This window comes from Choristoneura fumiferana, chromosome 10 (genome assembly GCF_025370935.1).
Source record: "Choristoneura fumiferana chromosome 10, NRCan_CFum_1, whole genome shotgun sequence".
Classification (NCBI taxonomy): Eukaryota; Metazoa; Arthropoda; class Insecta; order Lepidoptera; family Tortricidae; genus Choristoneura; species Choristoneura fumiferana.
In genome coordinates, this window is record NC_133481.1 from 81999 (window position 1) to 99387 (window position 17389).

General features: G+C 38.4%; 1 protein-coding gene across 1 annotated transcript; it reads left to right on the forward strand.

The window, feature by feature from the left end:
* The first annotated feature begins 8027 nt into the window (after nt 1–8027).
* On the forward strand, nt 8028–15885 carry LOC141431544 (protein FEV-like). Its single transcript, XM_074092721.1, has 4 exons — nt 8028–8126; nt 9522–9643; nt 11926–12072; nt 13557–15885. Exons 1-4 carry the CDS (start codon nt 8081–8083, stop codon nt 13791–13793), a joined length of 552 nt encoding a protein of 183 aa, XP_073948822.1. The 5' UTR covers nt 8028–8080; the 3' UTR covers nt 13794–15885.
* Nucleotides 15886–17389: the final 1504 nt, after the last annotated feature.

Below are 17389 nucleotides of genomic sequence, written 5' to 3' on the forward strand. Positions count from 1 at the left end.
TTGGATGATAAATTTGCTAATATGAGACGCGTAGTATGGTAGATTGGTTGAGCAACAAGTCCTCAGCTCGTTTTTCAGGGTTAGGTAGTCCTACAAGTAACCCCTATAGTTTCGTCATGTCCGTCCGTACGTCCACGTTTAGCTCAGAAGCCGCTAGGTACCTACTTACTTAGTGCTAGAAAGCTGTAATGTTGCGTGACAAAGTGGTTAAATAAACTTTGAAGAAAGAAGTGTTTTTGTAGTATCTACATCCCCTACTATGAGGTTTCATTGAAGGTTTGTCAGGACCATTTTTAGATTTAACTTAACCTGTCCTCTCCCAGAGGCACAAATTTGTGCCCAAATTCCTTTGATCCTGTTATCCTGGGAGATGACAGATTAATCTATTTGAAAAATATTAAGCTTTCAAGTTTTATTTTCATTAGAGTCTATAATAGTGTCAAAGTCAAAACTGTTTGCTCGAAAATCTGAATATGTTAGTATAGATAGATTTATGTGTTTTTTTACGAATTTAGAAGGAAATCTATAACAGATTATAGTAGGCGTTATAAGATTAACGAGTAACAGACGTCGATCTACCGACACGCGCTTGTCTGTTTTTTTTAATTAACACCGCTAAATATCGCAAATATTTGGAATGCTTAATCGCGACAGGTGAATTAGATCGACCTTGGCGATCCCAGCAGCCTCCATTTTATATTGAGCCTCGATCTTCACCTATCGGCATACGTTTGAAGTATGCGGATATACTGGCCGTTCTCGTCTGCTATGGTCAAAGGCAAATTAACCGGGAGCCCTGTGTTGGTGTTATGGCCGTTGATTTGAAGGGTTCCGTTACGGTGGTCGCCGCCGGTCGGGCCGGATTCCTCGCTTTCTCCGCTGAATCACCCGGAATGCGGACCCGCGGAGCTGCGCGGTTCCCACGACGCCTGACGCCGCTAGCCGAGTGGCCGCACACAGCTTCGCCCGGTCATGGCGGAAAAAAAATACTTCAGCTCCACCATCAGCCAACCAATATCCGCTATTTTTAACTGATTTCAAAAAAGGTCAAGATTTAATTTCAATACCTTCTTATTATTTGGGAAAATATTTTTCAACAGTAAAGTATGCTTACACTTCAACAATTGGGACCATTACTGGGAATTTTTGAGATGATCAGATGGTGAATGGGTTTCTACTGTTACAAACTTTTAGTTACGAGTTTAGACTAATTGGGACTATACTGAATGACTGATTGAATGTTTCGATGACGGAATGGAGTGATGAGTGTCACGTAAGACTGTGTGCGAAAGGACGTGTGCTATTATTTAACTAAGTTGTGTTTTTTTGAGTTCAATTATACTCGCAACTAAGGTGTTTCTTAAGTAAAACTACAATATATACCTACTTAGACTTGTTTTAGGGTTCCGTACTCAAAAGGTAAAAACGAGACCCATTACCAAGACTCCGCTGTCCGTCCATCCGTCCGTCCTTCTGTCAACAGGCTGTATCTCAGATTATGTATTTCTATTGCCGCTAAAACAACAAATACTAAAAACAGAATAAAATAAATATTTAATAATATTAATACTTAATTAATTTTGTTTGTTTACTTATTTTGTACAATAAAGAGTTTACATACATACATATATAATATACTTTTATTTCGGAGATTATCCATAATTAAATTTATTTTTTTAATTTTTGAAATTTAAGGGGGGTTCCCATACAACAAACGTGTTTTTTTGCTAATGTCTAATGTTGTATAGATAATGGTACGGAACCCTTCGTGCGCAAGTCCGATTCGCACTTGGCCGGTTTTTCCTTTAGTTGTTATTAATTTGTTTTTAGGGTAAGCGGTTTTTTTTTGTTTTTTTATTCATAATCTAATTTATAACCTACTATATCGTCGTAGCAGTGATAGTTTTGTAGGTTAGTATTTCGTAAATATGACTCTACGAGGACTCTACAGCACGAAAATACAAAAGGGAGAAAGGGGGTAGTGGGAAGGGGGTAGGTACACGGAAATTATAAAAATGACTGCTGTATGTAACTAAATAAAATAATGGTGATGCATGGTGTAATGGCGAGATGGTAATCTAATTATTAGCGCAGACGCGTGAGTCACGCGATAAGGAATCGTACGGTGCCTGCAGCGTGACGTCTGCGGATTATTTGTGTGATCGCCTTATATCATTCTCTAAGGTGAAGATTATTTAATATCAGTAACTCACTTATCTGTATACTATTACGGACTACTTTTATAGTCTACTCTATTTTTCTTCCAAATAGTTTCATATACTTAGTGTTGTATGGATCTATAGAGATGCGGAATTGAGTTGTGAGCAGAGTGTTGTGGCGCGCTATGGAAGAGGCCTATGTCCAGCAGTGGACTGCTGTAGGTTGATGATGATAATGATGATGATTTCAGTGAATCACTACATATGAGTGCCATACTAACTACTACGAACTACTAACGAAAAAAAAACTTTTGACTCTTGCCATCTTATGCCATGTACAGATAGAGGTTCAGGAGTAGAGCGGTGTTCGGCGTCATTAAGATCTTTCAGCATTAAGAGGATCTTACTGAGACTGCGGATGCGCATGTCACTTTAAAGAATTATTGACTTTAATCATCGTTAACTGAGTCTAGATGCTCCTTCACTTAAGTTGTTTTCAGCCTACCCCTAAGTCCTCGCGCGTGCTTTGTAAAGTACAAATCGATCGTTAAGATTAACTGCTGAATGTACCTATTATGTGGAGTACCAACATATTTTTCAATGAATTTTGAATTTATTAAAATATTTTGCAAATTTCAAAACTATTGTTAGATTATACCCGTGGGTGTCGGGTTAGAATTACACCTCTCCATTTCTGCCGTGGATGTCGTAAGAGGCGACTGAGGGTATTGGTTAAGGTATACCGTAGGTGACAGGCCAAGTCAAGTCAAGTCAAGTCATCTTGTAGGGTCAACCTATGTATTGTGAGTGCATAAGGTGAGGTGTCGCGAAGGCCTTCGGCCTCGGGGCGGGGCGCTCGGTGGGCGGGTCCGCGACGGCCGCGCCTCCGCGAGCTCCACCCGCGCGACCTCCGCATGCCGCTTAAGCCACAAGACGCGGCGACCAAGCCGACTGACATCATTCCAGCGAGGCTACTACTACGAATTTCGAAAATCGATTTTCGAATTTCGTAGTAGCCTCGCTGCACTGCTTTATAAGTTCCCTCAAGATAATGTAAGAGCTTTATTGACACACCACACACCAAGTCCGCATTCCGCTATGATTCAAAAGAGAAAGGCGACAGTATTCCGTAATCCCGCGGAGGTAGAGGCTTAGGCAAGATTTTACTATTGAAATGCAGACTGAAAAATATCAGAATAAATCAAATTTGATATAGTATGTAATAGCTAGATAGGTTACCTACTTAAAAAAAACTAACTCGGTTTTATAATTTTGTGAGGATAGATGGATATGGGTCTTCACTATTCTTTCACAGAAAGACTACTGACACTCAGTAAAAAGTATACATATTACGAGTACTTAGATATTTCACTATATTACGTAAGTAATGCTATAGGGATAGTTAGTCGCGGATTGCGGGCAACAGCACTTACACCATGCATGCAAATAAATAAATAAATATCACGGTACAATTCACACCAATTGACCTAGTCCCAAAGTAAGCTTAGCAAAGCTTGTGTTAATCATTATGTTAAATCTAATTAATATAATGATTATGTACTTACTAGCGAGCAAAATTATAAATGTGAAAGTATTTGAGTATGTGTAAATAAATTAAATTAAATTTATTTACTTGAGACATGTTTTTTAACAATAAGGTGGAACAACTTTATTAGCATCAGCACGTCTCGCCACGATTTGGACATGCAATTATTTAGAAACTTATAGCTATACTAATATTAGTTACTTATTTAATTACATTTCCATTTTTTTTTAATTCTTATCAATTGAGTTGTTTTTGTAAGTGTGTGTTATTTACTTTATCACGCTTTAACATCTGCATCTGTAGTTAACGGCTACCTAGATAGCTGGACAGGAGATACGATATATAAATATTAATGTACTCGCATGTTAATACCCCTGGTGTTGCAGATGTTTATGGGCGGTGGTGATCTCTTACCATCAGGAGACCCACTTGCTCGTTTGCCCAACCAAACGAATAAAAAAAGTCCATTTGTCCGTTTCCCGCTCCCTCTCGTCCCGTGCGCGCGCGCCGCCGCGGCTTAGAGTTTCTCGGAAGCCGCAGCCATGCCGGTCCGTCTGTCTGCCGCACTTAACTTATCTACTTTAATAAAATAAAACTGACACTCAATTAAAGTTTTTGTGTCGTTTGACTGTTTGAGGTGATATATAGACGTTTTAACAGAATTCAGTACCTAATTGAGTTGTTTATGGGTCAAAGAGCTCTGGGAGGTCTGCGACTCCGCCATTTTAGAACAGCATTCTGTTCTAGTCTTGCAGTTGTATTTTTCCCGTACGAGTCTACATTCGCAGTAGATATCTTCTAGATATTATTTGCACACGTTAATGTCGTCGTCATAACGACAATACGATATTTGACTATTTTGCATATGTTTTATAAATTAAAACTACACAATGCCTGTTATCGAATAGAAAAACAAATTTTAAGCTACCTTTACAAATAACAAAGTTATAAAGGTTTGAAATTCAAGATTAGACAGAGAAAGACATACTGGCATGTGACGTCACACGCCAGTACCGCCATACTTGCTGCATAGAGAAAAGCGCTTGAGAAAGAGACTGAGAGATTTTTCAAAAAATCACTATAAATCCAATTTTGAACCGATTTAAATTTTCTCTTCGGTAAACACTATCTGCATGTCTGTATTTTAAATCAGGAGTTGTCAAATACCGTACAACAGTCACGAGAAACATGCGATTATGTTACTAATTGCCACACTCAGAGATGACACCTTCTTGTATAACATATACTGAATCCTATCTATTGCCCTGAGTATATTACTCTTAGTGTTACATTTTTTGTAATAAAAACTGGCCAAGACGAAAAGAGAGCCGTGGCGGACATGCCCAAGATAGCGTTCCGTAGCCGTTACGAAGAAATCCTTGCATACCTTCCTTATTTTGTGTGGTTGTTTTACCATCAGTGTCTATTTTTAACCCCTGACTCAAAAAGAGGGGGCTATAAGTTTGACACGAATGTCTGTCGATGTCGTTTGTCCATCCTGTAGCATTAGCTTTCAAACGGATGAACCGATTTCGATATGTTTTTACGTGAAAGCGAGTTTTCCTTCCGGTGGTGGAAATATTGAACTTTGAAATGATAATGTGGGGGGGGGGGGCTCAACTTTTCTAATTGGTTAGGTTAAGTTATTATGCCACTTGCCACGTTAACGTTAGCCCGAGAATACTCACTACAGGGTAAATAATACCATACGACAGTTATCTTGTCCTATACCTTTTATTTTCTTCATCTTAGCAGTTTGGCGTTTTAACATACTTATATAAGTGAACTAGTATTTGATGTTTTACCTTAGCCTTACAGATGGCATTTAAAGGAACTTTTTGGTCGAATGTATAATTAAATTGTTCCACGTTGCACTACGGCCACAGAATAAGTATAGCTACGGCCACTAATAGACTTCGCACACGACACAATTTCTTTAGTATCATAACATTAACACCTCGGAGCAGTCAGAGATCAAGTGAACAGCCGCCCCTGCCGAGGCCCCGACCCCCGCCCCGACCCCGACCCCGACCCGACCCCGACCCGGCGATATTGCCGCCCCGTGGCTCCATGCATTATGCATGCCGCCCAAGCCTCACGACGTTTTTATTGTGCCACTAAGCTCGCGCATGCCCACCAACAAAAAACTTACCCACAGGATCTGTAAATCGAGACTTAAATGTGATTTCAAATTACTACTTAACAATTTAACAACTAAATAATGGCTTTGGTTTTGGTTACATGGTGATCACACTTTTTGCTAAAATTTAATTTTGACTTAAACTCAGTTTAGGCTAAAAGATAGAGTAGGATACAAAAGAGTAAAAATTAAACTTGGACACCATTTTCTTAGTCCCTGTCACATCTGTGACGTAAAACTCTAGAACAGTGAAACAATTATTATGTGTTCATAGATCATTTTATGTTGTAATCATACAACGTACTAGGTATGTGCAAAGAGATGAAATTTAATGAATTTGCTTATTATAGCAACTATTATATGAAAAAAAAACACTTTTACAGGTAAAAACCTGTTTTCTAATTTAATCCCAGTTCAATTATATTACTCACTCTCGTAAAATTTTGCAACTACCTATTTTGATTTACTAATCAGGAGTGTCGTTTTTGGTCTCTCTACTATACCATCTCCTCTAAGATAATGATTACTAAAAACAATAACGAACGTTATTTTAACCGGCATTCAAATAACTGTTTCGACTCTCTAGGTTAGACACGCGTCAGATTAAGTAGTATCAAGATCTCACGCGAGGGGTCGCGGCGATCAAATAACGCCGGATTAGCAGATTACCAGCTCGGCGGTGCTCGCGGCGCGCGCGGCGCACGGCGGGGCTCCGCGCATGCATTATTCAGCAGATGCAATTGTTTTATAGTATTTTTAAAGAGATTTACGCATATCTCATAGGGCCTTGGGGAAAGGGGCACAACCAAAATATTATTTTTTGGATAAATATAAAACACTAGGTACTCGAAAGTTAACTTACTTACTGTCAGACGTAATAAATTAATTGACGTAGTAAATAAGTTTGTCAATTGTATTTTGTTAATTTTCATTTGTACAATAAAGAGTTTACATACCATACATAAATAATAAGCAAATGCTTCTTAATTAAATAAATACTTACGTTGTTTTTAAGTTGGAAGAAGATTAAAAAAATAACTATTTGAAAAAATTGCATAAGTAGGTTAGGTACATTCATTATAGCCTATAGCGCAATTCTTCTGGTTTTTTCTGGTTAGATATTTTTATCACTTATTACTTAGTACCTACCAAACTATAAGTACAGTCAACGTCTCTGTACCTTGTCGCTTTCAGTCGTTACACAATTTCGTATGTCTTTTCAAACATGACGTTAAAGTGACAAGGTACGAAATTGATCATTTATTTATGACGTTGACTGTACTAACGACAATGACAGAAATAGCATGGTTAAGTATATAAATTTATTTTTAAATATAATATATTTTTATTTAATAAATTCATATTTAGAAGAAATTTATGTATGTACTTACACAAAAGATCCCTACGGGTCGAAGTGTATCCGCAAGGACCCCTAAACATAAGATGTATGTACTTACCGTTATTTATGTAATTTTGTTGTTAGTAGTTTCATACCTATACTTAAGTGATAAAAAAAAAATTCTATTTCTATTTCTGAAAACATATCTAAAAAGTAAAATCGCAAAGATCCAAATCTATTGCTAACGGAGTGTCTACTGCTTCCAATTTTACTTAAGTATTACTATACGGAACTTGCGAGATAAGACTATATAAATGTGTCAAATCACCAGCCATGAAGGGTGTCTTTAGGGGCCGCGGCGCGGGCCGCGGGCCGCGGGCCGCTCGGCGCCCCTGATCCGCGGCTTACCGTCACTCGCGCACTTCCGGCGCCGCCGCCCGCACATCCGGACCGGAAGGACCCGCGAACACCGCGACAACTGCCGTTGTAAACGTGGAAAATAGTGGAATGTGAAAAGTTTTCGCTTAAGTAAATTTATTATTTGGGTATTGTGCTTATTTTGTTATCGGCTTTCCTTCAGTGTGGAATTGTAAAGCAATATAATAATGTACTTATAAGTGACATTTAAAAAGTTTTTGAAAATGGTTCAAATGTCTACTGAGGTGTGCAAGACCTTGTCTAAATTCTGCATATAAAATATAATCGTCTTTTGTTTTGGAATATTCAGTACACGTGATCAAAAAATTTCTGTTCATGATTAAATAATTACAATTTTATTAACCGCAATCCAAATGTATATGACATAGTTAGGGACGTGTTTTGAAGGTGTGTGTGTGTGTGCGTGCGTGCGTGCGTGCGTGCGTGCGCGCCGTCACGCGGCGTGCGATGCGCGCGCGATGCTGTGGCTGAGCAGCGACCGCCGCTTGCACCACATTTATCACGGTGAATTTAACTAACTATTAATATTTTACGTCAAATTTATGAAGGATTATAACTAAGTATATAGGTAGGTAGAGTCATTCACGATGATGCATGCCGTGGTTCTTATAGCTTTGCTTAGTGTGGGACTAGGTCAATTGGTGTCAAGTGTCCCATGATATATTTTTTTTATGCAACGTTATATCATTTTTGAAAATTTCTACGGGATTTTTTACGAAATCTCGGAATTTCAATTCATTGCTACGCCTAATGGTTTACACGTGCGAAGCCGCGGGTAAAAGCTAGTAATTAAATAATTTTAAAGACTTTAAGTACTTGCTCCATACATATTACGTTAGATATGCTGACGCTTGATATTCCGTGTGGTCGTGTTAAACCAGAGACGGCGTCAAATTAAGCGGGCACTGAAAAACGAATTCATAGTTACGTATTGTGTTGTGGCCTTGTTTTATGGATGTCTTTTCTTTATTATCTATTTACTCAGGCAAAGCAAAACATGGTTTAGTAAAGTGCTTGTTTAAGGTGTTTATAAGTAGGAAGTAAAAAAAGCAATACTGTGTGGTGGTGAACAATAAGTTACACTTATTATAGTATGCATATAATTTAAACCACAAATAGCTCACCGCAATTTATGCCATACAAGCACAATTTCTATAATAATCTTCTTTTGTGCTGAATATTATTTTTAGATATCTTGAAAATTTTTAGACTTAGGTACAACAGATAAACAGCAATAGCATTCTATTATTCTATCATCAAATTAATCAATTAAAATTTAATCAATGGAACAGATTTAAGGTACACTTTAAAGTAGCTCTTTAGCAAATTACACTATTTTTTTTAAATGTATTAATTTTAAGTGTAATCAACTTGTTTTTTGGCAAATAGTTTTTTACCCGTGTGGTGTTGGGTTAGAATTACACCTCTCCATTTCTTCTGTGGATGTCGTAAGAGGCGACTAAGGATATAGGTTAAGGGTATACCGTAGGCGACAGGCTAGCAATCTGTCACTATTGTACCGTTTTTGTCAAACTTAAAACTGCTAAAAGTGGCTCCGAAGCGGTGTAACGTTTCGTGTGCTCTGCCTACCCCATTTGGGAACATACTTTCATGTGTTTTTATTAAATAATTACGACCTTTCCTTAATCTTCTAAAATATTTTTTCATACGCAATATAATATCACCACATCATCACTACTTCGTTTTTATTCCAAACGTCGCCCTTGCTGACGTGACAACGTCACACATCCAGACATCCAGTTCACATTCACAATACATTGTTGCTCGAATTTTTCTCAAAAAATAATTACAATAATAGGTGTACTAATCGCACTAACTACTTCCAGTACTACTTTCTTCCAGTAACATCCAAATACTAACAATAACACATTGTTTCAGACCCGTACGCGGGGCTGAACTGCGCGCGCGCCGGCGGCGGCGGCGCGGGCGGCGGCCAGGTGCAGCTGTGGCAGTTCCTGCTGGACGAGCTGGCCAGCGGCGCGCCCGGCATCTGCTGGGAGGTACGACACTGCTGCGGACACTGCCACCACCACTAACCTCTAACTGGGTCATTATTCACGCGTTTATTTTTTGGTTTTCGTGGGCACATTTTTGTTGACATGGTAGAAGATTCTGTTACTGTTTCCAGGTTATCTAGTAGAACTATACGTCGTAAAACATACGTCTAAAATATCATCAATCAATCAATCAATATCTATAGCTCATCCATAAAAAAATGTGACCGCGAAAATTGAGACGAAGTAAACGCTCGAATAATATAAATACTTAATGTACAAGTGACATCATCATTAATATCTGCCACAGCAGGGCTTGCAAAAATATCTAAGACGCCCGACGTACCAGCACTTGAAATAGAGTCGTATCAGATATTTATGCACTTTTTCTTGTGTCAGATACTGGTGCTGTACCAAGGATAGCGAAAATTAAAATCTCTTGCAGGCTGCAAGATAGTATTCATTTTAGCTGGCTGTGCCTAAAGCAGAACTAAATTTTTTTACGGCTCATAAAATTGATATCGGAAATATTACCTAATCGCATAGAAATTATACAATGCTACAAAGCTTGCCATTGTTTTTCAATAATCTAATGTGGAAGTGTAAAATACTAACATATTAACACAGAATGTACACGTATATCAGTAACATCTTCGTTTTATTAAAACATATGGGAATGTGGCCGTTAAGAGCGTTTATACCCTCTGAGCTGGCAACGTTGCATTTTTGTTACTTTTTCTCGATTATTCCATAAAAATTGAATAAAAATTTAAAATGTAGTCTGATAGAATACTTCTTAATATGTAGTTAATGTGTCTACTCCAATAATTATTCGTTACAGACTATTATTTTATTTAAAAACCGTTAATAAACATTAATTCCTTTTTAAAGAATATAAAAGTCTATCACAAATAATTATTGGAGTAGACACATTAAGTTATTTATTAAGAAGTGTTCTATCAGACCACATTTTTAATTTTCATTCATTTTTTATGGAATAATCGAGAAAAACTAACAAAAATTCAACGTTGCCAGCTCAGCAGGTATAAACGCTCTTAAAAAACTTGTTCCGCCCTTCTACGTTGAGTGTGGTGTGCTACAGGCTACAGCGCGTGTAGCCCTGCTACGTCGTAGCGTAGGGCTCGTAGCAGTGCTACGCCGTGCAGTTTGTCCATGTAAGAGCCAGGGTTTTTAAATACGCTATCTAAAATACATGGAGTACGACTCTGTAAAAACTCCGAAACGCGGGATTTTTTGTCCCATTTTAGCAGTATGGTGGCGTACGCACACACATTCGTATTTTTATTCAGTCAACCGGTCTAGCCCGGAAAACTAAAACCACAACACACTTTTCGCCAAAAATCCATAGTGGTTATCATTACCTCACCTTAAATACGTCCCGCTGCTGAGCACGTGGACCCTGTATAGATTGAGAACTTCAAACACACCAGTAAAATTACTTCACACTTGTGCAGGTTTCCTCGCGATGTTTTCCTTCACCGTAAAGCTCGTGGTAAATTTCAAATGCAACTTCGTACACATAAATTTTGAAAAATTCAAACATGTGATTCCAGTTTTGAGCTCATGATCCTCTGCTTGAGAGCCCATATGTCAAAGGTCACCATCATGGTGGTACTGAAATGAATTAGCAAAATGCCAGCCTGGGTGCTTGGTTCTATGTGATTACTGATTGATGAATGACTTAACGAATGGCGTTTGAGTTAAGGCTAAATACATACGTAGCAAGCGGTTAGCCGCGCAGTTTTAGCGCACCCCTTTCTCCAGCCATGTTCTGAAGAGTGCGGCTGCCGCGTAGTGCGTTCTTGCACTAATGAGGGCTATCGTTTTTTGTCTCACTAGATGGCGCACTGTTGCGTGAGGTTTTTAAGTATGGCTTTCAAAGTCTGTTATTACGGGCGTGAAAACAAAGTTTAGATTAAAATCATATAAAATACGCCTTAAAACCGTACCATAAAAATATCGAGCATGCCACAGTGTTGCACAGTCCCCGTTTTGTTCGGAAAAAAGGGAGGACAAAGGTTTCCGAAAGACAAAACTGTCTCAAAACACAGACATTCATTGCCCCGGAACGCATACTTGCCATAATTAATTTCAGATATTGCAAAATATTCACAGAATTATTCTAATTATAAATAAACCCGCGTAGCTCACCCGAAAACTATGAGATTTGACATTTCGGAGACCTCTCGCTACACTAGCGCCTCTAGCGGCGAATTCATACGCGATAGCCCTCATTGTAAGGCTGTGTGTCGTTGTCGTTGGGGCAGGGGTCGCCGGCGCACGGCGAGTTCCGGCTGAGCGACCCGGACGAGGTGGCGCGGCGCTGGGGCCGCCGCAAGCAGAAGCCAAGCATGAACTACGACAAGCTGTCGCGCGCGCTGCGCTACTACTACGACAAAAACATCATGAGCAAGGTGCGTGGCGCCCCCTCGTCTAATCCTCTGAAAGTTATGAACTAACAAGCTCATTCTGGCGTCAGTTCAGCCCGTCATCCTGGTCTGTCATTCACATCGGATTGCCGAATATTATTAAAAATATTTGATTTTCAGTCTATCAGTCCGTCTGTCTGAAAGAGACCAGAGCGATGGAGTGAGCTGATGCCCGTCATCCACTGTAGGTCCAGTCCGTTTAACCCACAATGGCGAACTGCGTTACTGTTAGTGTTGCTCCGGTCCGCTTGTCTTTTTTATTGGACGGATATGTCCGTCTTATGAGAGGCAATTATTTAAGACTCAAGACGTTAATTTCAACAATCTGACCACAAATGAACGACCGGATGGCCGAGTGGTTAGAGAACCTGCCTACGAAGCTTGAGGTCCCGGGTTCGATTCCCGGCCGGGGCAAATATTTGTATGAATAATACGAATGTTTATTTAATATGTATTTAAGTATGTATTTATCTATATAAGTATGTTTATCCGTTGCCTAGTGTCCATAGTAGGTACAAGCTTTGCTTAATTTGGGACTAGGTCAATTGGCGTCAAGTATCCCACGATATTTATTATTATTATTTTAAAAAAACCTTAACAGAGAGAAGACACATAACAAAGAGATTGAAGCCCCACATATGTGCTAATATGCAACATTTGGCATCTTTTTGCACCAAAGTCGCTTCGTTAAATAAAAAAGAAACATTCGGAGTGTTCTAAATAATTAATAATTCTACTAACAGCTCTGCAGTCTGTCCCTCCCAAAATTCGTGGCCACGCCTGTTTTGTTCCCCCACCCCACATAAATAAAGGAGGCCATGTTATATGAGAACGTTTCAAGAGGCAATTCCAACTCATTTGCATAAAAATATTAAGATGGGGAGCAAAAAGGCGATGATTCTCAGTAGTGCTGCGAGTTATTTTATTATGTGAGTTATTCAATTCAAGTATTCATTAATACTGACAAATCAAGTAAAGTGATTTTTTTAATGTTTTTATTTTAGATTTGACGCGGTTTACTCTAAACATACCTACCTAGTTAGTTTTATTTATTTTGCACATTGAATTGAAATACCCTGTCCGAGTCCCAAATACAACAATTTTAAATTGAAATAATAGGGTTTAGCTCCATTTTACTAGACAATACACAAATATTTAAAATATAAGTAGTATATTTATTTTACTTCCCAATTTTGTCATAAAGTAGGTATTTAAAGACAGAACCTAAACTTCGTCGGAAAAAGCTACTAAATGACACCGCATCGCAAAAGCTTAGCCTGCGGACCTGAAACCATGTGTGTGATTCACCTGCGACTTGCGAGCTACCAATGCCCGCTGCATGTAGATGTTTGCGTTGTAGGTGCCACAAAAGCTATCAAGCAATCTCTTCATGCCCCTTTTGAATACAAAGCTCTTGCGGTACCAGTTCAGATATTATAATTATGACTTTATCACGTTTTATTGTTCAGGTGCACGGCAAACGGTACGCGTACCGCTTCAGCTGGACCGGGTTGGCGGCGGCCTGCCAAGCGCAGGCGCCGGACGCTCCCTGGCCCTACCTGGCCCCGCGGCTCGACCCGGCGGCCCCCGGGCCCCCCGCGCCCCTGGGCCCCTCCGCGCCCCCGGGCCCCCACGGCGGCCACGCGCCTCACGAGCCGCAAGCACCACAGGGCCATGCAGCGCACCCGTTGCCGCACAACCAGTAACCCAGTGGCGTCAACAGTTGTTTACTATAGAATATTTTTTGTAAATATGCTTTTGGGATAAAGCTTTGATTCGTAAGATTACAAATTCAATGTAGGTGAATTAATAAAATTAATAAACTGAGGGCATAACGAGTAAGTCGTAAATTAATTCAATCGTGGAATAAGTATTAATTTTTATTGTTTTTTACTATACTTATTCATAAAGAGTCAAGTCAATGCAATTGTTGTGGGTAGCTCTCTTTGATTGTTTTTTTATTTTTATTTATACTTTCTTTAAATAGGTATAAACTCATGCTTAGCTCTTAATGGTGACTCCTCACTACAAACCGAGAATTATCAATTCACTATATTATCACTTTTGCCTTCGCGATGCAACAGAAGAAGAAGTGGAGTGCAACCATTACGATTCTTATGTTAAGCTGTTAACTACTAAGTATTTTTAGGAGCCTTAAATCGGTGGACATGTTACTTCAGTTAATCCAAATCTTTTGCAGTTTACGTAGGTATAAGATTAGTAAAAACTACTAGATGGTAGAATTGGATTACCTTTCTGTTTTCAGATAGAGCGATAGTTTAATGCCATTACTGACATTGTTCAGCTACATTGTTGCCGTTAGTGCCGACAGCGAACATGAAGGTTGTCAATTAACTGTACCTAACCTACCTCACTTAGTTGCGTATAGAAGACCACTCCCCGTTTTTATAAAATGACCATAAAGAAGAAACTTTTCTTTTGATTTTCTTCGAGAGTTAAAATAGACAATCCTCATTCTAAAGGATAAAAACAAACTGTAAATATGTTTGACTCCTCTCATATGCTATTGTAGCTGTATATGTAGATATATTGTTTTATAGGCTATCAAAAAATTGATTGGCTCTCCCTCTGCTCATGCTCCAGCTTTGGAGTCACAGCTACCCCTCTTCTTCTTCGTTCCTGCAGCGGGGAGTGGGCGAGCCCCGTCATTCTCTCGATGCATTTCACCTAATCTAAGTTTTCTTTCATAAGTAGTTTAAGTGGTAGATTTATCTTAGTAACTATTATTAATTGATTAATTATAATTAGATTATTGTTATGTCAAATTATTCCCAGTGCAATTGCAGTAACACGTTACATTAATTGTTGATTGTAGTGTAGTGAGTATTATTAAAATGTCTGCGGTGGGTTTACTTTTCTGCAATGTCAAGAATTCAGGGATCGATTTTAACGATTTCAAAAAAGAAAGTTCTCAATTCTACTGTATTTTATCATTTTATAATTTTGTTGATATCTTTGCAGTCCGCAAACCGATGTTGATTGATGATATTTATTCGATAATGTATGTCTCAGAGTACCTACTTCTATTTTATGAATTATAATTTCGCTCTCATTTTGAAATTAATAGGTTCATATTTTAAGAAAAAGTGAATAACTATTATAAAATGTAATTAGAAAACAAACTAAACATAAGCTAATTCGAAACTACAAAGTAAAAATATCTTCAAGATTTTCTGCCACAGGCATTATAACCCCAAAGCACCAGCCGCATTACCTTTCTGGACTGTTTATTCCTAATCTTTGCGAGAGGTACCTAAGTACTTGAAATCACGTCTTGCGAAAAAAACATTTTTTAAATTTCAGAAAATACGTGTCGATACACAACGCCATTTGCAACCGCATTTTAAGACAACCAGTGCCCTCTATTGAGCAGTAGCGGAACTCGACGTATCTGAAATAAGTCCACATGTCAGTGCTGTTTTTTTGTTTGTTATTATCTGTGTTTAATTTACAGAAAATTTATGTTTGCCTCCCCAAATGATATTTTAAGTTATTATTTCTGAGAATAAATCGTTGAATCACTCGACAATTTGCAGCTGTAACAAAGCATTGAGTCATGGTTAGTATCGGCCGTGTAACGGCACCGATTACTTAATAGGTACATACTATTTTATCCAGTTTCCTTGTTCGTTATGTTGGTATATTATTTTATTGTTTTGTTTTACATTTTATTGTTCTTCCCATTGTTGGTTGTGTGTGTAAAATGAATACAAATTGGTTGTCGATTGTGAGTTGGCGCATAGTTATCATATCACAATAAAGTTCCTTGTCTATTTATTTAGCTTTATTTATTATTTCCTGCTGTCCCTATCCCTAGCCTAACACAAAAGATTAAAATATGACGCTATAATACCGAATACCAAACGTTCCTGGAAATATCACGAGAGTGGTGAAAAAGTGGGCAAGTGCGTGTCGCGCCACGTGCAATGCAGGGCCCGTAGGTACGCGGCAAATATTCAATATTTAATTAAGTTTCGATCGACTATTACTCGTTACGTGAAACGCACTAAGCTGTGATAGTTTTCCTTTTAAAATATTTATTTGTTATGCAAGGCTGGAAAGTGGCTGTTTGGCACGAATGCTTATATTAAAAGCCGAGCAAGCGAAGGGTTCTAGGATTGAACCACGAGCGAAGCGAGTGGTTCAAAAGAAGAATCCTGAGCGTAGTCGAGGGTTTCAAAGGCACGAGGTGCTAAACAAATTTACAGCCGAGCGAAACACATAATTTTTCACCTCACGACAGCGAGAAAAATAATAGGTAGAGGGAAGAAAACAAATTGAACACTCTAATACATCAGTTTCAGGTTATGCTAGCTAGCTTATGCCAGTGGCTTTTTCCAAATCGCAGAATTCTCATCCCATGGAAATATCTCAATTAATACATCCACGTTCTTGTCTCCATAAAAAGAGGGAATTTCGAAGTCCAAGTAAAAGTTTAGCTTTCTAGATCAAGAGTTTAGGTTGGACGTTGATAAGTGAGTTAGCCAGTACTTTTTACATTTCATTATGCAAATAATTATTACTAGAATTGGTAGTATTGGCAGTGTGAACTTTTTTCCCTCCGGTAGGTGCGTTCTGAATTTGAGCACATAAGTATCTACCTATTTGTCGTTATTTTTTATGAATAAAGACGAAACAACTTATGTAATAGAAAAAATGTAAATAAATGTCATCATTTTTTTTGTATTAATATATAACAACAATAATAACAAGAATGAAAACACTAACGCATTTATATTTTTTTAAATAGCCTATATAGTTGTCCACTGCTGGGCAAAGGCCTCCCCTTTCTCCTTCCACTCGTCTCTGGCTTCGGCAAAATGTTGCCAGTCCGGCTGGAATCGCTCCAAATCGTCCCGCCACCTTCTTTTAGGCCTACCTCTGAATGTGAATGAAACCACGTTCGAATTTCAAAAACTCTCTCCAGCCAAGAGGATGAAAAGCGACTTTCCACACAGATTTCGAAGGATAAAGAAAGCTTTTTCGAGCTAGTGAGGTGAAAACGTTATTTTCCGATTTTTCATGCTAACGGTTTCGCTTGCAGAGCGGAGGACACTTAACTCTAAAAAGATTAGCAATTTAAAGCTTAATATTTTGCAAACAGATTCCTAAATCGAAATATTGTTTTAAGAAACATACAATGTTTTTAAATTTCCAACACCATGGACGTAGACGAAAAAAAAATTATCCTCATTTAAGAGGTGCAAAAAATGTTTTGTAATTTTTCAATACTTTGTCGGCGTAGGTACCTAAATAAACCTACTTGCGCAAAATTAGATTT